The sequence below is a fragment of the Pseudoliparis swirei genome, chromosome 11 (genome assembly GCF_029220125.1).
Source record: "Pseudoliparis swirei isolate HS2019 ecotype Mariana Trench chromosome 11, NWPU_hadal_v1, whole genome shotgun sequence".
In the NCBI taxonomy this organism is placed as follows: domain Eukaryota; kingdom Metazoa; phylum Chordata; class Actinopteri; order Perciformes; family Liparidae; genus Pseudoliparis; species Pseudoliparis swirei.
Genome location: NC_079398.1, coordinates 4,084,501 through 4,109,695, shown reverse-complemented (window position 1 = coordinate 4,109,695; position 25,195 = coordinate 4,084,501). Strand labels below are relative to the sequence as shown.

The following is a 25,195-nucleotide window of genomic DNA, read 5'->3' as shown; positions in this document are numbered from 1 at the left end:
ACGGCCATCGGGATGCTGACGCTTTCAGAGCTTTTTGATATCTGGGTGAGACCTATTCTGATCTTGAAAAAAACAAAACGTTAAAAACCCTTTTTTTTTTTTTTTTTAACTTAACAATCGCCGGCATAAAAGGAAAGCGCACTACTGATGAAATGATTCTTCTTTTAGGATGACATGAGAGCAAAATCGCTCTCTTTCGAGTCTCAGGGCGTTTGAGGAGACACTTCCACATCCTCTCCTGAAAATATTATTTGCCATTTATACCCAAACTTTACAATCACTTATGCTCTCTACTGGCAGATGCCAGTCACATGTCTGGTGTGCAATAACTCTAATGAGCGTCTCTGCATGCAGGGCACGTCATGTGGATACTTGGCCATGAAATGAAAGCATAATTACACCAGGGAAGTGCTTTTGTCTCTTCATTTTCCCTCATCCTCACTATTCTGTGCTCCGTTGCTCTCAGGTGGCACCGGTTCTGACGAGAATGTACTCGGCGGCAGCCTCGCTCCGTCTCTCCGTCTCCATCAGTCTCAGTCTCCCTCTCCCTCCCTCTCCCTCTCTCTCATGAGAATCCCCCAAACTCTTTGTTACAATCATTGTCAGGGCAGGTCAGAAGAGAGTAAAATAGATTGAGAGAAAGGAGCAGAGTGTATGATGGGCCCAATTCCTGGATAACGGTCAAGCAGATTGATGGTTCTGAGACGAGCAAGGACACAAGGTTATGACATCTTATATCACCGCTGTCACCGCCCCCGACGCCGTCAGCAGCGTCTGCATCAACGCACGTTTTCTATTACCGGTAAGTGGCAACGGTGTCTGACATTCCAAGGTGCTTGCAAACTGTTGATTTTTCTCCCTCTTTGTAGGTTTTATTTTGAAATGAATAGGGATGTTTAAGTGGCGGCTCGGGACGCCGTCGCATCAACCTTGAGTGTCAGACAATAGATAGCCTACAAAGCTGAGTAGAGCGGGAATGGGAGGCGGAAAAAGATACGAGGGAGAGGGGTTAACAAAGAGGCTGTCAGAGAATGAGGCGCTTTGTCATTGTCTGGAGCATTTAATGAGCAAGAATTAAACAATGACAGGCCGTAATAACCTGAGAGCAGAATGTGTGTGTGGGCGTTTGTGTGTTGATATGCTCAGGTTTGCTTCTGAACTTATTTTGAGGTTGATAAGAAATACCTGTTCGTGTTTAACTCATATTAACAGCTCAACAAATACACACTTGCCTTCCCGTACGTGTGTACTCGCACACCTGGAGATGAATTAATCATTAACACGTTGCAAAATGACAGACTGTGGAGATTCAGCAACAAAGAAAAGGACCCATGATAAGAGATTAATGACAAGAGCAGAACCCACTTTCTAAGGATGTAAATTGCAATGTCCTCGATTGGCTTCCTGTCAGATATCTAATGATACTGACGTCACTCATTTTAATTGCCGCAGCCGTAAAGATGCCCTGGGGCAGCAGAAAGGGAGAGCGCTTTAATTATTTCGAGCTGAGAACAGCATTTGTTGCAATGCGCACCCACAGCCACTAGGAGGCGCACGTGAGGATTATTAGACTAGGACTAAGACATGGCGAGATTCATAATCTGAATTTTACAAGTGCATAGAAAGCTACATGACTCCATCAGTGAAAGGGATCAAGAGGTTAAATTGGCCCCCAGCCGCCAGTGTGCAGCGCCGAGAGTTTCCACAGATGACGTCGTCCTGCACAATTAGCCATGTGCTTTTGGAAATCACTTTTAGATTAGAGTTTTTGGATTCCAGATTACAGTGTAATTAGTAATTACTGCAGAGTTTATGGGGTAATCTTTTGTACTGACGGTGTTCCAGTACATTATGTACCAAAACCTACATGTACATTATACACACTGTTTTTGTAAAGTCTCTTGTTCTACGTGTGCTTTTTTTTGTGTTCATAAAAAATAAAAATAAATCAGTCGTTTTTGTTTTTTAAAGTTTATTATAAAATAATAATGAGGTAATAAAGTAAAAAGCTTCTAAATTCACCAGTGAGCTTTTTCATATTGTATAACAAAATGTTAAAATCTCTTGATCTTTGGGTAACCACAGAATCTATTTCAGTCACCCAACCCGAAACTCATGACTTTGAATCCATTTAACCAGAAATGCAAAATGCTAACACCACTTCCCTATTTGGTTATTTTTAAAAAAAAGAATTGGACAAACTAAAATGTTAACCTGATGATGGTTCTTGATTCATTATTAAGTCATAACTGCATAAGCGTTGCACACAAAAGCAAAGGCTTGCCATGACTGCTTTGCATCTACACAATCTGCTCAGCATTATTTGAATTCAGATGTGTGAAAACAGCAATACTGTAGTTACACGTTTCCTCTCCATGTTTGTGAATCGCCATCCTGCCTTTCAATGGCCCAACGGCACCGTCCAAGAAAGAAAGAAAACAGACAGTAAGAAAAGGCTTCACGCTGCAACAGTCACACTTTAAAGGAGCAGAAGAGGCCGCCCACAGCTTCTAAAAACACTTCCTTTGTAATTGTTTAAAAGCACGTGTATATATGGACAATGTGTATTTACTCTAGCGGGTGACATGGCAAAGAGCGGATGCCAATAAACCGTACAGGAAGTTAGCTGGCACATTTGTATTTAAAGCCTGCAGCGATATCAGTGAGGCGACTACTGCCAGCTCTCTCCCTGCAAGTTTCGATTCACGGTGTTTCTGCCACTTCAGCCAATGAAATGACAGCATCTCGTCAAGCAGGCTCGAGGGCGCATTGGAAAACGTGGAAATGTATTTTTCTTCCGAGCGATTAACAAAGTATAGATAACCCGAATGAGTATGCAAATATAGTGTGCGAAATAATTTTTCGAACAGGCAATTCTAATTGGACCACATGCAAAGCTACGCCCTTGGTGCATACCACAGGGCTGGGGTACCACGGTGCTACGATGGCACAGGGCCACGGTTCTGAGAAGTCAAAATAAGGCACCAAAGGGCAATAAAATGACTATAATTGTAATAGTTACAGGAACCCAAAAGCACGACAAACACAGGAATGCAGGAGGAGGCTCTTTACGTAATCTTTCAGGCAGGGTCAAAACCGGGTGGTCCGTCAACACAGGGCAACAAATCCAAAAAAGGGGCAGGCAAAAATCTCACGTCGGGTCAACAGGCAAACAGGGTCATAACGGGCAGATCAGAACTAATACTAGGAATTCTCTGGAGAGTTAAGCACTGACACACAAGACAACCTGTCAGAGGACAAGTGGAAGTGAGGGAGCTAAATAGTGAGGGACTAATGAGGGGATGGGCTGCAGGTGAGACGGGCGTGAAGACCAGGTGAAGGGAACGAGACAATCAGGTGAGGAGGACAGGATCTGGAATGACAGGAGAGTTAATTAAACATGTAAGCAGGATGAATTGAACTAGGAAGGTGGGGAAATCGTGACAATAATGCCACATGAGTAAGTGTGTAGAGGCCAAACAACAGTGGCGTAGGCCCAACATGTATTCCAACATGTATGAATTTATGATGTCATAATACGGAACGGTGTTCGCGATGTCACCTCGTTAATAAACTAACTTCCTCACCATAGTCTCTTAATGAGCATAATCCTCCATGTCGGAGTCTCACTGGTAAAAGGTTTGGCCGCCCTGTTCCTCTCCCCTTTCAAGCTGAATCCAATTAGATGCTCCCAGTAAACAATATTGCAAAATGCAGTGGGTTTACCGAAAAGACAACAGGAGCAAGAGGAGCAGAGCGCATTAAGGAAGCTCCCGGTCTCCGGAGATTATTTCTCCATTTTCAGCCTAATTTAAAGAGCAACAGGACACGTGCGTGCAGGGAGAATGCAAACGAGGCAAGAAAAAAAAGAAAAAAGCAAGAAGTGTCGGACCTGGGGTGACCGGGCCTTCTCGGCAGCTGCACCCCCCCCCCCCCCCCTCTGGAACGCTCTCCCCATCTACCATTATTTAAGCAAGCCCTCAAAACACACCTCTTCCAAATCGCGTTCACCTGCTAATCCCTTACCCCGATACGACTCATACAGCTCCTCCAGTGTGTCACCCCGTTTGTTTTCCTTTCTTCACGTTACTGTTTGTTCGTCTTGTCTGCTAACTTTTTGTTTTGTTCTGTCTGTCTCTTGTTCCCTGTAAAGCATCTTTGGGTATTTAGAAAAGCGCTATAGAAGTCCGAATTATTATTATTATTATTATTAAGTGTGATCAGGGGGATGAAAGCGAGAGTTAGAGAAAAGATGAGGAACAGAGACTGAAAGAAAGAAAGAAAAATGATTGTTATGATGTCGAGGAAACGAGGGGAAAGGCCTCGGCTCGCCCTGGTTTCTCACCGCGTGCAGCAGCAACATTTCATTTGCTTTCTATCTGAGTGGGAAATGACCGGTTGTGATCCAATCAGAAGGCCTGTCACCGGGACGCGTCGGCGAAGCGAGCGGCTGTGAGCGAACGTACACAGACCGGCCTCCCCTGCCGCGAGCATCAATCTCCAACGTCAGATTAAACACGTCTGAAATTAATCCAAACCAATTGGGCGATATGCAGATCACATCGCCGTATGCAAATGACGGAGCAGCTGTCTGAAAGGTGGGTGGAAACCAAGCCCCGTGGTTTCACATCGAAACATACGGCTGTCGGTGGCGGATATAGATGTCGACGCTGATCGCTGGGTGATCAAATGTTAATACTGTGTAAAACAACGGAAGATCTCTCGGGTGAAGGCGTCATGTAAATGTCAGATGAGGCAACAATAGCGTAGATAATATGTTGAAATAGGTCAAGCTGAGTGCAGTCGATCGCAGGTCTTCTACGCAGCCGGCTGAGCAGCATCCGAGAGGCTCGACCCCAACAGGGGGACGCTCGCTGTCTGGATACACAGCGCCCCCTAGAGGATCATCTGGAACCGGGACGCCCTTTAAAAAGGGATTTAAAGAGAGGAAAGAGTGTGTGTGTGTGTGTGTGTGTGTGTGTGTGTGTGTGTGTGTGTGTGTGTGTGTGTGTGTGTGTGTGCGTGCACTAATCGGTTGGCTAGGCCGAGCGGAGAGGGAGACTGAGTGACTTTATACTGATAATCTGGATTAAAACCCTCTGGGACAGCATTAAACACCGCCGGCTGGGCATCACACGCACTTAGATACACACACACACACACACACACGTATCTCTCTTTCTCTGTATTTCTCTCCCCTTTTGGAATGTCTTGTTTAAACACTACACACTTTATTTTACTAAGGTTGTGCGTGTGCATTCTGCATGACTAAAAATAAACCTCTCGTGTTCCACGTCATTCCCTCCACTCACATTAGCACCAAACATGTAAATCGCTCCGTACACTTACTCCACGTCGACAGGGATGTTCTACCGTGGAGCGACGTCAGTGTTCGATGAGATGATGGGAGGGATGGAGAGCTGGGGGGGCGTTGCCATGCTGGCCCAGCAGGGGGTATTAGGTCTGATTGGATTGGGGTTGGGGATTTGTGTATCAAACTGAGATTTCCATGTGATCCAGCATTTCACATGCAGGGGAATCCACACAGCAGAGGGAGGGAGGCCGCTGACCTCCTGCATTTTGCCTCATTCAACTCAATTCAGTTTATTTGTAGAGCCCATTTTCACAAATTAGACATTCCCCTCAGAGTGCTTTACAATCTGTACACATAGACATCCCTGACCTTTGACCTTTGACCTCACATCGGATCAGGAACAACTCCCAAACAACCCTTCAGGGGAAACAAGGTAAGAACCCTTGAGGAGAGAACAGAGGAGGATCCCTCTCTCGTGTCTTTATCTTAAACATGTAGCCAGAGTTTATTTCAGCACGATCTGTGACTCCATCGCCGATCGGTTTGACGGCGGCCTCCGGGGGTCGAGGGGCTGTACGACGCGAGCCGATATCCGGGTTGAGACTTCCTTTTTCTGTGCGCTGCTCGCTGTTTACAGTCCGATTAGCATCTTGAGCAGTGAGACTGAAGTTGGGAGACAAAGTCACCGACTTGGCTGTTTCACAAAACAATAGACGTCTTAATCTTGTGAAACAATAGCCGATGGGTTCCAAGATTGCACATCGGCCAATGCGCTCGGCCTCTTGCTCTCCACAGTTTACCTGCATTCAACCAAAGCTTGCTCAAACGTGATTGGTCAATACTGCCCGACAACAAACCAAAACCCTTCTAGTACCAAAATATGAATGAAAAATCTGTTTATTGAGATTAATTTGAGCACAAAGAGTGTTTACACGAGGAATAGGGAGCTTGTTTCGGTCTTCCTTCATCTCTAAAGATCACTAATTAAGATGCTATATCTTGTTTTTATATATGTAATATACAGTATATGTATAACATGTACAATCCCATACCACAACTACTAAACTAGTATCCTACTAAAATGACACCCCAGACACGGACATTTTTTTTTTGTCAAATGGCTTGAAGTAATAATAATAATATTTTTTTACGGAAATAATTTCACCCCAAGGCCTATTTAATAGCTGCTATACTTTTGAACATATCATATCAGCTTCATTAGCACATGTTACAATGTCCATGTTGTTCTTCAACTGTTAATCAAGATCATTTGATAAGATTAAAAGCTCCAGATCAGCTATTAAATGGACGTTTTCCCAACTGCTATTGAACCCGAATAAACTCTAAACCTTAATGTGTTGCATAAAAGCCATATTTCTGGAGTCCTAATCTATTTAACATGACAATCCTGAACTCTCTGTATGAAAACTATAAAAAATTAAATGCAATAACAAAGCTCTTTTAACCCCCCCCAAAAAATTTTTTTCTGAAAGCCTTTTTTTTTTCTTTTCCCTTTTTAAAACCCAAAAGGGGTTTTAAAACCCCCATTATTTGGAAACCCAATGGGTGAATAGTTCAAAAAGTTAAAATCCTAACCAAAAAATTTCCCTTTTAATTCTGACCTTGTTGTTTGCCTCATACGTTGGCAATAATAGATTGCAATGGAAGATAATACGACTGAATTTACTCGGTGAGGAAATTATCAGAATATTCATAATTATGAATCGGGGTATGGTTTTACGTGCATTATCAAGTTCAATTTTTTCATACCATATTATGGTGACTACCGACACCTTGAAGCATTGCCATTCACAGTATTTGCATTATCAAAAATTCCTTACCTACACATCACTTGGTTCCACAAACTATTACATTCTTCTAAATCTCTTTGCATATTTCAGAAAGATGCATGCCGGAGCCAACCGAGCCATATCTAGTGAGTTTCTGCGTCTGTAACTCCACTTCTCTATGCCGTGGGATCGACTCTACTCCACCCTTCTTGCAGTCCTGAACCTCAGCCAGTGTCGTCAGAGTCAGTCCGTCCTATGATACCTCCTTCAGAACAGGGGCTTTTCCTCAGTTCCTGGCATCATGGTCATTGCTGATGTTTAATGTCCGCAATTCTAGAGTTCCTAGATATTATTCGTCGAAGCAATGCCCAACATAGAAAGTAAATTTGTTTGTTGCACGGCACATGAATGCTTTCATTTCGTAAATTTTCAATGTATGATTCTGACCAACTAACTCCGAATTTGTCTTTACTATGCATGAAGTTTTTTGACTGCTTAAAACCTGCTGCCTACCACTATCTCCTACTACCAACTTAAATTTCCCTTAATCATGGTCTTGTAAAGCACTCTTTCATCACTACATTTAAACTGAATTCTGACCTTAACTATCCTTCACATCTGATGGTCAAGACACACCTTCTCACAAATAATAGCAATTCCTGATTGTTCCAATACAACTAATTTGCTGTTACTTTGTGTATTGTATTACTGCAGGCGGGATACGTTACATGCAAACAGAAGTGACTTCATAATCTGCAGAAAGGTTCAGATTACTACCACCCACATATCACACAGCCAAACTTTGTCCATCAGAATCAGTGCAAACCAGCTATTATCAAACAGCAAATATCGAAGTAAACACTTTCTGAAACAGAGTCAATCCACTGTTTCTGGTAGATTTTTACCGTGACTCACAATGTCACAAGTTCTTTCTTGAATTTGGAAATGTAAGCTTTCATATCGACTTCTTTCCATGTTTAAATTTAGACTAAACTTTTTTCCAATGAACACTGATTCAAATTTCAAAAAATTACGAATTCCAAAAGTTTAATTACTAATTACACAGTTCTTTAACTAACATTGACAGGTCGTAACACCAAGATTAATAATTAATCTACGATTTGCCTACTCACGTCTTAAGTTTGCACTACGCGTTTAGATAGACGATTTCTGATACGATGTCCATGGCTGGAAAGTCAAACTAAGCTTCTATTACATGAGCGAGGAAAAGTAAGCACTTGCCTTACAGTAAACAGAAATACTACTTTGCCAGCGATAGAAATGAACAAACTAGTTCCTAAAATGTATCATGCTGTTGAATCATTCAAAAATTTCCACGAAATACAGTACATTTTCCCTTTAAATCTCTGTTTTGACTTGTGCTCATCGTCGAGGCTTCTGGTCTCATGGTTTATGCATTCCTTTGTCTGAGCACTAGTGACTTAAAAAGAGATTCTGAAGTCAATTTGTTCAAAAGTTTAAATACCAGAAGAGCGGACACAAGTCACATCAAGTGCAGTTTGAGACTAGTCAACGATATTAGTGTCTTGGAGTGAGTACACATCTCCCCAGTGCAGCTAGTGTTAAAATAATGGATCTGAAGCTACGTGTCTCGGAACTCGCAATATGCCTATCACATATCCAACTCTCGTTTCAACACTTTATGTCACGTGACTTTTGGGGCACTGTCCTGGCGTCCTCATGCTCAATGCTGATCTGAATCGGGACTAGTAGCAACGTTTTCCAGGAATCCACTTGCCCACACAACACCGATTCCTTCACGTGTTGCTAAGAAATTCCCAGTTCCTCACAGCATCTGAGTTTGGACTTAGCCGCTGGACGTATTCACGGGCACGGCCGGACCAACCGACAGCACGACGACTTAGGAGACGACCTTCCGAACCAAATCGTCCCTACGCGGAGATGTCGCGTTCCTTGGATGTAAGACTAGGAAAATCAACAAACGAACGATGTCGACCGTGTAATCCACGAACATGTCGGCAGGGCCATCAAACGGGTGCCCAGTTACCGCTGCTATGAGCGGAAGCGACGGGACGCTCTACGAAACTATGGGAGTCAGAGACTACGTGGGAGCGATACAGCGGCGACGCCGAGCGGACACAGACATGGAGTTGCGAACCGAGCGTGAAGACAAGCGTAGAGCACGAAGCTGGCGAGTCAACCTCGAGAAGCGCATCCAAGTGGCGGAACCACGAGCGCCGAGGTAACGCAAACGGTATGAGCGGACCGATGAGAGACCGATCCGTGGAACGGGAGGAGTGCGCGATGGGTTCCATGATCCAGTCGGAGTGAGAGGTCAAGCACGCATAGCTTACTACGTACAAATTCTTCTAGTAGATGAACACTGTGCCTGCATCGTCTTCATCCTCTCGAATGCCGTGTGTTAGCTTAATGACTTTTCACAAGTACAGACCTGTACGTTTTCACTTATCCCTCGAGTGCTAACGCTCCGGATCCTGTGACGTTCTGCTTTAACAGGATTCTGATTTCAAGAGATTCGAGTTGTGAACGTTACTAGACGATGACACTTGCAAGACACCGCTTTATTTGGGGTTCACTTGAGCTCATCTAAGAAATCTTGCTCTGTAGCTTCATGGCATAGAAGATTACTCTTGGAAGCAATAGAGTGAGTTGAGTAGATGATTTAGAAAAAATGCTGAGTAATAATCTTCTTAATTACACCATCCAGGATGATCGGTGTATCTTAGTCAAATCCTTCAGGAAGCAATCAAGGTATGGATGTGCATAATTTCAGATTAGAAACTTTAAAGCAATTTACTTCTTCTCAAATAGATCTGTTAACTTTAACCAAAACGTATTCTTATGGACCAATAGTCTCAGCTTTCAGATCTAAAGAACTTCTGACATTTTCAATAACATTACGAACATCGCAATGATCTCTTAATTACAAGTCAATGGTAAATGATTTTCCCTGGATATAAGTGTATATTCTATTTTAGACTTGTATCTACATTCATTCTTATCGTAAACGTCTTTAGCACTAATGCCATCTTAATCGATGTCAATTATAGAAGTTACGAATGATTTATGTAATGATTGATGAATTAATTTCAGGGTTCAATGTATCTAGTCTATTGCCACCATATGTTACCATAGATACATCCTCTTTCATTATGCATTTAATGTCAAATTGTACATACTTAATTTATTAATATATATAAATCTTATATTTTGTTTCAGCATGTATCATAAACTAATGTATGCAGATAACCGAATACCATTATAACCATTACGCTATCAGCGGATAACTCAAATTGCTCCATAAGTGAACATTGTAGTGGTTAGGTAATGTAGTCATTTACAGGCCCACCTACATGTAATTTATTAATCCACCACCTCTTCCCTGGTGCCACAGTGTAATATGTAGATTACAGACGGCGAACCATCTTATTGCTATGGTTGCATGTGAGTGTACTGAGACAATCTTTGTAGCTGACTACATTCAGGATGTTCCATTGCAGGTCTAAGACGGTACCTTTACAATTTTAACTTTTAATGCACAATTAAGAATATCCCATAACCAGATCTACCGGGTGATATCTAGCATTCAGTTCTAATTCATCTAGCACTGTAATCGTACTATGACATGATCACATATTCCTATTCACTGAAACATGATTAGGTATACACAGACAATTTGAGTATTCAAACTCATGTATTCAGTACTTCCAAATAAAATACCATGTAAGTCATGTTTCCTTCACCAGCTATAAATATATGTTTTTTGTCAATTATCCAGGTGACGTACCTAGTTGATCGAGTAAATACTGACGTACTCATAACGCATATGACGAAATTCGATTGATAAATTATGAAATTAGCATGTCATATAGCCTTGATCACAATTGACAGCTATGTAAGAAGAATGAGCCTTTGACCTTAGCGTATACCAAATTCCTCAATCTAATCATGCCCCGATAATACCAATCATCCCTAAATTCATCTCTGATTCGGTTGAATACTTTTTATGAGAATAAACAACAATAAATAAATAATCCATAACTAAACATATTCATTCATGCGAAGGTAATAAACTCGAGCCTCGATAATAGTTTAGCTTTCCTAAAATGACGACACGGGGAAATCGACTGCCTGGAGGGTGAGCTGATCTATTTTCCCCTGTTTCAGATGCTCAACAATACTGTTCAACTGCTAGTAATTATAGATATAGATGACAGCACCAGACAGCCTTCTACAACATTCAACACAGGTTTTTTTATTTAATTTTATTTTAATATACGCTCCTCGATAAATCAACTATGTAATTAGATTAAGCATAGTATTTATTTCAGACCTGCAGTACTTTTGCTAGCCACCAGTGATGAAGCGCGACTAATGATCTAGGGCGAACAAAGGCCTATACGGATCAGTACGGATTAGTACTATTCATCTGAGCATTCTGATTGGCAACTACGTTCCACCAGTCTCACCGCTATGCCAACGTTAGAAATACATATCTCCCAATCACGAGCTCTAGTCCAACATCTACATCTCCATCAGCTCATCAGATGTCTATGCAGACCAAACTGAGAGTCGCCGATGATCTCTCCAGAGTCGCAATATTCACGCAGTTGTCCATCGTCATTCAGATGTCAGCAGGTTAATATCGGATATTTTTCCGTCTTATACTTGGTATTCTGGTAGGCCTTGATTGTTTGACCCTGTTATGTTTTATGTCATAGTGTAACATCATATCATAAAAGATTAAACGATATCTGAATTTGTAGGATATTTGGATTTATCCGGACCTTATTGATAATGTATGATGTGGGTCTCAAGGTCAAGGAAAGGTCAACATCTTATTTTTACCATAGCATTTCAATAATTGGTCATAGCAACATGTTCATCAATATCAATGATGCCAATGCTTGATTGTGTATCGTAGCATGCTAGCTTAGATCATTTATTTATTTTATGCGTAGTTATTATATCAAAGTTTAACCAATCCATGAATTGATTGTGGGATGATTGGTTAATGGCATCGAGGGACGCATGTTAGTATTGAGGTCATCTGTCAAATTTGTGATCTAATGGTCATGTATATCATCCTTTGATAGAGTGATCGGGCATTGTGTGTATGTATACGGGATCATTGATGATGTGGACATTCATAACATGTAGTCTAGTCGCCTCGGATAGTCATTATTCTCCAAGCAGGTGAACTTCAATCAATCATCATGCAAGTATGCACTTATAGTCAGGCCAATCGGTGATGGGGCTCATGCGCTCACAGTGCCATTCCTGTTAAGGAGAGTCGTCAGTACGTTGGCTGCATCTAGGCAAGCTGACGGGATGAGTCTTGCCGTGGTCACGGCCTTAACGAGCCTTGTACAGTCTCGCTCATGTCCTTGACAGCTGACGGCAACAGGGATTGTCCAGGTCTTCAGCCACGTGTTCGTTTGGTGCAAGAACTCAGACTGGCATGGTCGCTGACGAGGCTCGCGAGGGTCCGCAACTACCGGAATCGTACTTCAGAGGCTATGGAATCGTGCCGAGGCTAGAAGGGCCGCCAGTGCGTATCAAGCGCGTCTGGTGGTGAGGACACTGACTCTATAGAATAACAGAACACAGATACAGTTTATCGTCTGTCTTAGTCATGAACAGTCGTCTCTCATGGATCTCATTGTTTCATTATCATTACATGATCTAAAATCTGCTAACCACTGCACTGACTACATAGTCCATTAAACGCATCACGTCAACGCAATTATGAAGTTTCATTGTAGTTGATGTCACTAGACAAGTCTGTGATCTCTCCGACAGTCTACGTTTCCCCCAGTTCATCGTTAAGATACTGGCTGGAACACACCGCATTAGGACGAAATCCTTTCCGCTGTCAACGGACTAAATGGACAAGCTTTCATTGATATTAATCCCAACTCTGATCTATTTTGTTCTTCATACTCATTTTCTATCAAAAGAATATTCAGGTGCTTACCGATCCTTGTACTAATTTTGGTTCTATGCGGATTATCAGCAGACGCCATTAGCTCTCCATCCCATCTCCGCTGCCTCTGTTCCTCCTCCTCCTCCTCACATCTCCCCCCACGTGCATTCAGTTATTAGGAAAGGTGTCAGATCGATGTGCTTAACACGTATTGCAAGAGTTGTGTGTGTGTGTGTGTGTGTGTGCCCATTTAGAGAGGTGACACTTTGGATCGACCATGCGCTACTACAGAGAATGCTGCTGTCGCTGTGTGAGGGTCGCTAAGTCACTAACTACTGCTGAGGGAAAGCCAGTAGGGGGTTGCTGATGTTTACAGTGGCCCACGCTAACACCTACTGAACTGACAGTGTGCGTGTGCGTGTGCGTGTGTGTGTGTGTGTGTGTGTGTGTGTGTGTGTGTGTGTGTGTGTGTGTGTGTGTGTGTGTGTGTGTGTGTGTGTGTGTGTGTGTGTGTGTGTGTGTGTGTGTGTGTGTGTGTGTGTGGGCGGGCGCTAACCTCTTCCTGGACTTTAATTCTTCCGTGGAACATTAGTAACAGACCAGAACACTCCCATCTGCCACATCCTTTTGTTCCTCTCCTTGTTAAATCCTCTCTGAGCTCCTTCTTCTCTCCTCCCTCATTGTGTCCGTTTCTAATCACTGGCTCCTATTTTCAATTTGTTTGCTTTCAAAGTCTCTTTTCTTTTCTTTTTTTTCAGAGAGGTCGAGCCACTCACTCTTCTGTGAGTTGTTTTTCCTCCTCTCCTTCCGTCATTCCCGTTCTTCTCGGTGCGTATCCATGGAACGTGACCATCGCTGTGTGCCGGCAACCACCTCTACGCCTCACGCACACACATTTCAATCATGTTCTCATCTTTAACTGACATTAAATGCTTCACAGCCAAACACTGCAGAGAGCTCTCTCTCTCTCTCTCTCTCTCTCTCTCTCTCTCTCTCTCTCTCTCTCTGTTTCTCTCTCTCTCTCTCTCTCTCTCTCTGTCTTTGCCTCTGACTCTGTCTAAATGTTTCTCACTGTTTCTGTTCCTTTCCCTTCTCTCTCCAACACACACACACACACACACACACACACCCAAGCCGCCGACGTGGTGAATAGTAAAACTCAACACAATAAGCGTTATCACAACAGCCACTGAATTCGGAGAGATAAGAAATTCATTAGGCGCCAGCTCGCTAATGACGTGCTAAGAGATGAAATTATGGCAAGGACAAAAAGGATGTAAGAGACGGGAGAAGGGGAGGAAGGAGGGGAGGAAGGAGGAGGGGAGGAAGGGGGTGAAATGAAAAAGGATGTGCGGGAGAAAATGTTTCCCAGGACGGTTCCCCGTATCACGGCACGCCAGCTCGATTGGCTCGCGACCTCTGGAGGTCAAAGAACTAAAGAGGCCTCGCTCCGACGACGACACTGTTTCCCTTTGTTCTTTCTCTCTCCCCCTCTGTGTGTCTGATATTAACTCACCACACACATACGGGCTGATAGTCGAAGCCCTCACAAGTCTCTCGCTCAGTTTACCGCTCAAGGTCACTTAAAGCGCAGGCCTTTATTACCTAATAATGGAAGGTCGTAACCCCTTTGCCGTGGTGCCACACGGGCAAAGGGCGTGTGGGGAAAGGGTTTCTCTCTCACGTTGAGGGTTATTATCCACCTGCATTTAGTGTTGAGGACAAAACACTGCAGATCCATCCGCAGCACATCAAAACAGACAACCGTAATCCCAATGTCAGAGCCTCAGCACGCTTCACATTTACTCCAACACACACACACACACACACGCATCCGCCATCTGGTGCCCATCCTGCCCCATGTTACCGACCCCGCTGCCCCATGCTGGATTACAGCCTCAGTATTTACATTTTGCAAATCCAGCCGGCGGCCTCTGATAGGGGCCATTTGTAATCTGAAGGTCATATTTGCAGTGTGTGTGTGTGTGTGTGTGTGGGTTCTCATGTGTGTTCTCACGTGTGTATTGCACATGTAATTTGTTCGTGCTCAGCACAGGGACAGTATCAACATCCGCGACATCTGTTCAACACAGGGCCTACACAGCAGAACTGAGCGCATCATCTGCATCGGGCAGCACAGGGAGGAAGCACACACACACACACACACGCACACACACACACATCTTTCAAACCCCTGCCTCTGGGTTGTAACAAGTAAGGAGTGCCTCGTTCATGAAAATAACTTGGAATCCAGTTTATTGGTCAGCACGGTAACAAAGCGCTTGTGTTTTCTACATGTGCGTTTCATAAGCGTGTGTGCACATGAGCACACATGCCGTGCAGTTGTGCACATCTGTGTGCGGTCGGCCGCGATCGAATCATCTCCGTTCCGCCCAGCCGGCTGAGCAAAGGCTCCGAGGCTAAATACTGGAGTTGGAATTCCCAGTATTTCTTGCCAGTGGTGACAACGACTCAACGGGGATGCACGCAGAGAGCAAAAAGACCGAAATGAATGCACGGCTCTCCCGTCGGGGCGTGGGTGAGGAGCCGAAGATGAAGCGATGATCATCTCCGTTCCCCGCTAAAATGAAATATGATGGCGAGGGGAGCTCAGTGTCATTTCCTGGCTGGCACAGGAAGCGCCCATCTGGAGCGGAGTGCCGTCTGTCCTCTGTGTGCCGCGCGGCACGGCGTTGCCAGAGCTCTCGCCTGTCCCTGTTGCTCCTGTTCTCGACGCTGCTATTCGCTCTGAAGCAGCGCACAGGTCAGCCGAGGGAGGATACATGGCATTCGTATGTTTAAGACGCTGCGTTGGACACAAAGTGAGGAGTTTATCATCTGAACTGTTCGTAATAGAGGCAGAGGAGCGGAGTCTGGAGGAGGAAGAGCAGTGAGACGCGTGTTGGCAGCTGCCTGTACGACTGTCACATCCTACCGCCCGCCAGAAAAGCAGAAGGAGGCCACTCGTCATCACCGAGACACCCAACGCGTGACGAGAGGAGGGAGGAAAGTTATCCATCAAAAAATGATGTATGGATGAGTGCTCCTTCGTCTCTCTCTCACACACACACACACACACACACAAAATGCCATCATATTTCATCTAGGTCATCAGGAACCGTCTCCGAGAGGAAATCTCTGACTGAATCTCACGCTCTCTCCACTCAACAACATGATAATGTATTTTCCTCTTTAACGAAGTGACTGCAGCCCCTCGTCGGGATCATGTTCAGCGCACACCGACAATCGGAAAGCACAATAGGAGGGAAACAGCAAATCAAGTGTGAACAACAAAACAGCCCAGAGCCAGACTGTCGCTCTGAAGGCAAGTGTTCGGTTGTGCTGGAGATAAGAGCGGGAATTCATTTGAAAGAAATGAACCTATAAACCAGAGATTAGTTATTTTGTCATACAAGCTTTTACATGACGGATCAAGATTTGAATAATATCACACTGTCAACAATTTAAAAAGCAAGCAAAATGCCTTTCATGTCGCACAAATATAAATACACTCAAAATGTAAGTTTTACGATTATTAAGTGAAATCTTATAATCTTCCAGTGCATTGGGAAAAAAACCTATACCTGCGTGATTTCTACGCTTAATAGGAACGTGTGAAAGTCACGCTTTGAGCAGCTGAAATTACAATCTGCTGGTCGGGGATCACAGGGAGAAAAGCCTGGAAGGAGGCGACTGGAGTCTCTGAGGCGCTGATGCCTGAACGCAGAGAAAGTGCTGAACACTGAGCGCTGAGCGCCACCCAGTGGTGGAGGATGAGCTCAGGTACATGGAGCTGCACCGGAACATTACAAAGGCCACTCCAATGCATGCAGCTCTCACTCTTTATAGGATTATGATGAAACAGACTGAGGAGTGACTGATGTGTCATTTCAGAATCAGGCTGTTGCTCTCCGTCCCATTTTATATATCAATATTTATGATGCCTACAATGTTTCAAATGACAACGTGAAAGAGGTCTCTTTAGCTCATTGGTTCACTGCCATAACTCTTAGAGCATCATTTCCATTAAAAAAATAAGACAAAATGACACTACTAAGTGAATGCTGTGCACAATTAGCAGCTGTTTGTAAAAACAAGGCGGTGAGATAATAGTGATGATATGTCGATGCTGTGTTCACATGTCCAAAGATGACATCATTGACACTCTTCCTCATGCATATTGAAGGTTGGATCCATAGCTCTAGCTCTAGTCAAAGTTGGCTAATGTTAGGAGAGATAGATGAATACATTTTTCAATGAAATTGTTTTCTGATTTCATAACTTTCCTCTATGTTGTGCTACTGTTACATCATGTCATATTTATCATCAACCTCCAATCATCCCTTGGGGCCACAGTGGCTGCTGTTCCTTCAACATTTAATTATTATTCAGATTCACAGATCTTTATAAAAAAAATTTAAAAAATACTTTCCTCTTTGTATGGACAAAACAGATCCTTAATAAAATAGATTTGTTCACATTGTGTTGCCAGATTGCTGAATTGTACCTTCCCCAGTTAATAACAGGACTTTCTCTTGCCAGAGAGGTGGTCAATAAAGTATAATAATAATGACGATAATTGCATTTTTCAAGTCGATAAAATACAACATAAACATGTGTAACAAACATACGTGTGTACACATCACACTGACTTCCTCCCATTACTCTACTGTCATCTATTGGCAGGAGGGCCACAGCGGCGTCTGCAGCGCGAACCAACAGGCATGACTGCAGCCAGCAGGGAGAATAATGAATGAGCAATGAATAATAAAAGAATAATGAAGAATAATGACTTTGGGGGGGGGGGGGGGCACACACACATGCATACACACTGGTATGCACGCTTTATACACACGAGGGCAGACGTAGATAATTATACAGTATCACCATTTATCTTTCCCTCAGAGAGGGAGATTCTTCTATCCCCTCTGGTGTACATAACTTCATTAAGAGGAAGTCGCAGACGGACAATGGATGTGTGAAAAAACACGATCTAACGCCGTCGCTTTCTCTTGCTGCAAAAAAGGACTGAAACAAATGCATCTCGTGCTTTAAAAATATCACAATTACTCTCAACAAATCAACATTTTAGCAATTTGACATATTTTAAAGAACTTTATGGACCATTTCTTCATCATGCCTATTATAAGTTTTACAGTTAATTTCTCAATTATTTCCGTGTTTTGCATTTTTCCCATAATTTTTTTATTTTGTTGATAATACTTTTATAATTGTTTCGATTAATTTAGTATTTTTTTCAGCTGCACGGTGGTGTAGTGGCTAGCACTGTCGCCTCACAGCAAGAGGGCCGTGGGTTCAATTCCCGGTCGAGGCGGTCCTTCTGTGTGGAGTTTGCATGTTCTCCCCGTGGCAGCGTGGGTTCCCTCCGGGTTCTCCGGCTTCCTCCCACAGTCCAAAGACATGCAGCAGGTTAATTGATCTCTAAATTGCCCATAGGTGTGAATGTGAGAGTGAATGGTTGTATGTCTCTATATGTGCCCTCGATGGACTGGCGGCCTGTCCAGGGTGTCCCCCGCCTTCGCCCTATGTCAGCTGGGATCGGCTCCAGTGCCCCCGTGACCCTAATGAGGATAAGCGGTATTGATAATGGATGGATGGAGTATTTTTTTCATGGTGATATTGCTACGTCTACTTTCGCGAAAAGTTTAATATACAGTATATAATGTACTGCGTGGTGTTAAGGAGCGGCTCCTTCCTCTCTGGGCGGTTCTGTTCTTCAGTTTGTTTGGCAACAGTTTTATGAAGCAACAGAAACCACTTCCTGCTTTTAAGGGACATAACTGTTCGTTCTGACTCTGTTTGTGCCATGCGCGAGAACAATGTGTATTAAAACACACATTGAAAACAAAAAGGGAAACAAAAAACGAATAAATACAATACAACACGATAAACTATCAGCGTGACTATTCAGGAATTATATCAAGATACCGTATATTGTGTTGGGCAAAAGGCGGACCACCTCTTATATCGGGACAACATTTATTTGGGTGTTAAAACATGTCATTACCTTTGCATTCTGAGAATGCGGAAGGTTATGTTTTGATCGCTGTGTATTTATTTATTTATTTGTATGCGTGTTATTCGCATAACTCAAAAAGTATTAAACCGAATCGCATGGAATTTGGTGGGATTATTGTTTATTATCCGGGGACCATTTGATTAGATTTTGGGATCGATCGGGTCAAAGGTCAAGGTCAAGGTCATGAAAAGGTCAAAATCTTCTTTTTTACCATAGCACGGTCAATTTGTATCCAATTGGCATGCAACTAATGCCACAATGTTCATAATTCAATGCCCAATCTTGTGATATGCGAAGGTATGCGCTCTACCGAGTGCCCATTCTAGTTGTTATTGTTTTGTGTCAGAAAAACTCATATTATGTTGATGTTTTGTTTGTAATGCAGCATGTATTGGTTGTGGTTTGGGTGATTGATGGAAACAAGTGGCGATATGTTAGTATGAGGATAACAGGACAACCTATGGACTAATATGATGGACTTTAATACATCCAAATCATAAATTAGGGACTTCAATTTCTATAAATCCACGTCCTCGTCCTGACCTGCGGTGGCAGCCAGTGAGCATCTGCCTCAGGTGAGAAGTCTGGTGTCAAAATGTCCAGCAACAACCATCTCAGCTGTTACCTCAGCTTCGGCCTGAAGGCGAGTCGGGTGGAGTCGGGTTAACTGTGTTCCCCGCCGGTCGTGAATTGATAGACAGATTTAAAATGTCACAAACTGAGGCTTACATGTGTACGATTTTGTTTCGTTATGATTTTGTTTCTCCCCAATTGTGCATTTCTTTTTGTGATACTCTTATCCTTTGGTTTGGTTAAGCTAAGCTTCTATATTTCTATGGATTAATATTCTTCCCTTATCTTATTCTGCCTCCTGTGTACCTTGCAGCTAATTGTTTGAGTTGTATGGGAGTTGGAGTTAACTGCCTTATAAACTTGTGAAATGTTAATCATTGCTTCTGTCCAGTTGATTTGTTTAATACTTGTAAACAAAAAAAGGAACCTGAAACTTCCTTTTGACTTGTTTCCCAGTCTCATACTTCCTGTTACCTGTGCTTTGATGATAGCATTCGATTCATCCGTACCTGTTTGCCTGAAGGGACTGTAGCATTTACTTTTTGTTCATCTCCAAACAACATGCTGCTTATCTTTTCTCTCCTGTTGTATTTGTGTGAGAGCTCAGGTAAGGACATTTGTATGAGTGAGTGTAACAACAAAATCCAGAACATCAGTTTTTTAATATACTGTTAACGTGTGCTTCTAGCTGTGTTTACAGTGAAACCACCGCCTTTAACATTGCCTCCAAAACGCTCGGCTTCTTCCACCATTGTTTCTTCAACGGCGGCTCCTGGAGGTAAAACAGACTGAATATTTAATCATTCCAATTCAATAAAAGTATTAAAAATGAGAGCCATGCCGACAGCTCTGTGAGGATGTAACCAGTTCGCAGTGTTTGGAGCTAAATGCTAATGTTAGGCTTAGCCTGCATTGAACACAGGCACTCCCTCGAAAGATGTCACTCTGCGATCGGTTTACGTTATGGCCGTCGGTCTTAAACATTTATCTCGTGAGCAATTATGTTTTGTGTGTGTAATTTTGGCATGGCAGAACCTTCTGAATACGACAATACCCATGAGCCCTGGCTGCTGTCGCCATAGAGGTGTGAATGAGAGGGGTTACACATTCAAAGCGCTTTTTAGCTACAGTTGAGAATCGAAGCTGGTGCCAGAGTTGCCGAATTCAGCCAGAATTGACCCAGAATTAAAAAGTGAGTTGATTTAAGCTGCAGGTTGATCAGTTTCCTTCACAGCTTAATATTTAGCATCCACTTACCGAGTCACGCAACAAAATACTGTAGCTTCTCCCACTTCATAGCTCTATGATGTTTACCGTTTACTAGTTACTGTTTTGATCGCCGCGTATTTATTTGTATGCGTATTATTCGCCTAACTCAAAAAGTATTAAACCGAATCGCATGAAATTTGGTGGGATGATTGGTTATTATCCGGGGACCATTTGATTAGATTTTGGGATCGATCGGGTCAAAGGTTAAAGGTCAAGGTCATGAAAAAGTTCAAAATCTTCATGAATCGCATGGAATTTGGTGGGATGTTTGGTTATTATCCGGGGACCATTTGATTAGATTTTGGGATCAATCGGGTCAAAGGTCAAGGTCATGCATGGAAAGGTCAAAATCTTCTTTTTACCATAGCACGGTCCATTTTTATCCAATTGGCATGCAACTAATGCCAAAATGTTCATAATTCAATGCCCAATCTTGTGATATGCGAAGGTATGCGCTCTATCGAGTGCCCATTCTAGTTTAGCATGTTAGCATTTTCTTATTCGCGTAAAACAAAAAGTACCTGGTGGATGAACCGGCCAACACGACAGAAACCAGGCATTGCCTTCCCTCGAACCACGCCTTCTTCTGTCTGTAACAGTTCCTCTCTCCTTCCTCCATCCATCATCCATCACTTGGTGTTACCAGACCCTCCACCGCACCCATCATCCTCCCCAGAAACGCTCTCTCTGCAGCTGGAGGCCATCCCAGACTACCCCGTTGCAGAAGGTCAAAGAGTCAACCTGCACTGCAAAGCATCCACCATGCCAGGCTCTGCCCAGTGGTCCTGGCAACGCCTACGAAATCACACTTGGCACGAGATGAAAACCGGTGGGGATCTGACCCTCACCGAGCCAGAGCAGAGCGGGCTTTACCGCTGCCGTGCAGAGAGGCAGTTCTCTCAGAACCACGCCGTCTATATAACCTCCATGCAGACAACAGGTCGGTCGTCTGTTTTACCTCTGCAGTTCCCCTCAGCTCCACTAGGCTTTCATTTGTCTTTCAGCTCATTGTTTAACTGTCCAGCTCACCACTCTCAGAGCTGCCCAGATATTTATTCATCGACAGCAATATTGTCCAATATTTGAACGACTAACTAAATAAACGTTTGTGTTTGCCACGCACAAAGATAGAATGACATTTCTTTGTCTGTTCAACTGTTTATAATGTTTTGCTCTGACCTACAACTGAAAACTTTCCCCTGTAATTCTGTGTTTCCCTGACTTATAACAGTCAGTGAGTATTTCGGAATCGCTGCCTTTGTCCTTTCTCTCCTGGCCTTGATCATCATCTCTGCTCATCTTTTTTGGCTGAGCTACCAGAGACTTGATGCCACATTAACCACTCCCAACATTGCAGCTCAAGGTAAACAATTAACTGCTTTGAGACTATTTCCTGTCAAAATCTTGTAAGAAATTTGGTCAAACCTTAACCAAATGTTCTTTCGACTATTTAAATGTGTTTTCTGAAAGGTTTTCCTGGACCTGAAAAATCACCAAAGTAAGAAAATAATGTGTTTCTCGTGGTGTTTGTGTTTGGTTCATATGCTGTTCAAGGCTGCGCATATATTAACAGTGTGATGACATTTCTGTACGCAGGGGAGGTTTGCCACATACTGAATGTGGCGGAGATGTGTACATGAATTACACAAACACCAGCCAAGCCTACACTGATCTGGACCCCACCAATATGACTCGGGAAGATTTGTACTCAAGTCTATCATGAAGGATCATGTGAAGGATGCAAAAAAAAGACCAAAAAAGCTATTTGTCCATCGGTAGAATATCTGGAGAAAGAACTCAGCATTACCTTGAACACAAGCTATTTATCACAATCTGAATGTGGTAAAAATGATACAAATGTTTCCACAAAATACAAAGAGGCCGTTCCTCTTATGTTTGTACAATTTGGATTAAACTTGTAATTTGCTCGTGTTCTTTGTGTCTTCCAGCTTGTTGATATGTCAGAAACTGTCTTTTTATTTTACTTCAATCAACACAGCAAGTGAAACTTCAAAATTAAAATCACAAAAGTTGACGAGGTACTAAAAAACGTTTTCTTTCGAAAGTTTACATTACATTACAAACACATTTAAGTGCCATACACAAAACACGTCGTACATCAGTTTTGCAACCGCAAGTAAAGTCGCAGTAATAATACGGTGTGACACATTTACAGTGAATATAAAACAAGTGTTGTCACAGTGAGGCATAGGATTTTTACCATGTGACAAATACGCAATGTCACAATACTGGATGCTAGCGGGGAAATGCTCAAGCATTATCACTTCCTTTTCACAGTTTCACACAATAAGATGTAACTTGCAAAGCCAAAAAACATGGAATTTATCTGATTTGAGCCAAAATCTCACATATTTTACGGATAAAATGTCCGGCAAGACAACTACGCCTACTAAGTGTAAGTCTATGTGCAATCTAGTGAGACTTTCCACTCGTAACACCCAAACAGAGATGGATATTATCCTTAACTTCTCTACTGTTTCATTGTCCCGCTCGAACATCACCTGTTGGAGGATTTAAATTTTGTGTCTGCTGCTTTATCAGTTCTCTTTCCCAGAATTTCCTGAGTCATAATGGATATTCTGATGTACTTCTGCTTGCAAAACTTCTGCTTTTGAACTTTGTACTTCACACAGGAAGAGCAGGCGGACTGGTGCACGTCAGACCACAGCTAACACCTACTTTAGTGTGCGGAGATAGAAGAACACAAATTCTGAGGGTGACACTAAAAACTGAAACTATTGACTGATTTGGAGCTGCAAGAATATATTTTGTGTCTCTTAAAACGGGGGCAACATGAGCGTAACACATATCTACACCTATGTACAAGTATTCCATCTGTTTAAATCAATGTGTTTCGGGCTGCTGGTCCTCACAATGGTTTCTCTGGCTCTGATTCCTGCTGTCCATGGAGAGCTGTGAGGTGAGCGTCTGTGAGCATACCTCTCTCCTCAATAACTTCTTAATGTGGTCCACGATGAACCCTCTGAACTTCTGTGTGGCGAAATAGTAAACGACAGGATCCAAAATGCAGTTGAGACTCATCAACAGCAAAGTGATCTGATGTGCGTCGTTGAGAGCCTGAAGGGTCTCCTGCTCCCAGTCCACGTGGCCCCAGCCCTGCGTGATCTGCAACACCGCCAGGGTCCAGAAGCCTTGAACCACGTGGTGAGGCAGGAAGCACACGACGAACACGCCCACCACCGCGAACAGCATCGGCAGAGCTCTCCGTTTCACCCCCACGGGCCTTTGAGTGGAGGAAGACGGGGTCCTGTGGGCCTTCCTCACTTTGACCATTGCTGACTGAGAAGGACTTTGATAGAGCAACGCTCGCGCGATGAGGAAATTACACACCACGACCACAAAAAAGATCCCCATGAACACGACGATTATCGCAAAATGAATTATCGCCACTTGTTCCTTCTCTTTGTCCGATTGGTTTTGGTACCCCTCAAAACAACGGGTGACGTTGTTCTCGGCCGTGTTGGTCCCCGGAGACACCAGATACGGAACGGCCATCGCGACGGTCAAAACCCAGATGACGACGCTCACGACGATCCCGCGCAGTCGGTGGTCGGAGGTGGCCGCGTCCAGGGGCCGGGTGACCGCCCAGTATCGGTTGATGCTGATGGCCCCGAGGAAGAAGATGGAGCAGTACGTGTTGATGAAGAACAACGAGCCGGTCAGCCGGCACATGAAGTCCGAGTAGGCCCAGTTACCACGCTGGCTGTAATAGCCGATCCAGAAGGGAAGGGCGCTCACGAAAAGGAGATCGGCGACGGTCAGGTTGACCATGTAGATGCGGATTTCCCCCATGGTCTTGGCGGCGCGGAGGCAGCGCAGGACAAACAGCACGTAGAGGTTGGCGAAGAGGCCGATGATGAAGACGATGCCGTAGACAACAGGGAAGAGGACGTAGCGGAACTCAGAGTCCAGGAAGGTTGAGCCATTACCAGCCGAAGAGCCCGGACCAGAGGTCACGGTCAAGGTCACGGCGACCTGCTCCGTCGTGGAGGGAAACACTTCTGTCTGTGGGAGAAAGCACATGTGTACTGTGTCATTGGCAAGTGTGTTCATCCTTTCTCGTGATGATTGTAAAATAAATGTTATTTAGCAAAAGACTTAAAAGAAAATCTTGACTCACCATACTGATTCTTCTCTCTTCTTCTTCTTCTCCTCTACTCTCTCTCAGGAAGTGAACGCTGTGAGTTCCCCTCTGAATGGGCGTCTGCTGGCGTCTTTCAGACAGATTGCGTCACAAT

At 43.6% G+C, this 25,195-nt stretch overlaps 2 protein-coding genes across 3 annotated transcripts; one reads left to right on the top strand and one right to left on the bottom strand.

Moving 5' to 3' along the window:
* The first annotated feature begins 20,202 nt into the window (after positions 1-20,202).
* LOC130201593 (uncharacterized) lies at positions 20,203-22,848 on the top strand. 2 transcript variants are annotated; one of them, XM_056426662.1, is made up of 6 exons: positions 20,203-20,253; positions 20,335-20,424; positions 21,562-21,855; positions 22,147-22,278; positions 22,386-22,413; positions 22,512-22,848. In XM_056426662.1, exons 1-6 carry the CDS (start codon positions 20,208-20,210, stop codon positions 22,636-22,638), a joined length of 717 nt encoding a protein of 238 aa, XP_056282637.1. In that variant the 5' UTR covers positions 20,203-20,207; the 3' UTR covers positions 22,639-22,848. The 2 variants fall into 2 exon arrangements, with proteins under 2 accessions (XP_056282637.1, XP_056282639.1); XM_056426664.1 differs by lacking the exon at positions 20,335-20,424.
* Positions 22,849-22,946: 98 nt separating this feature from the next.
* Positions 22,947-24,980, bottom strand: ptafr (platelet-activating factor receptor). Its single transcript, XM_056426660.1, has one exon. It carries the CDS (start codon positions 24,978-24,980, stop codon positions 23,781-23,783), a length of 1,200 nt encoding a protein of 399 aa, XP_056282635.1. The 3' UTR covers positions 22,947-23,780.
* Positions 24,981-25,195: the final 215 nt, after the last annotated feature.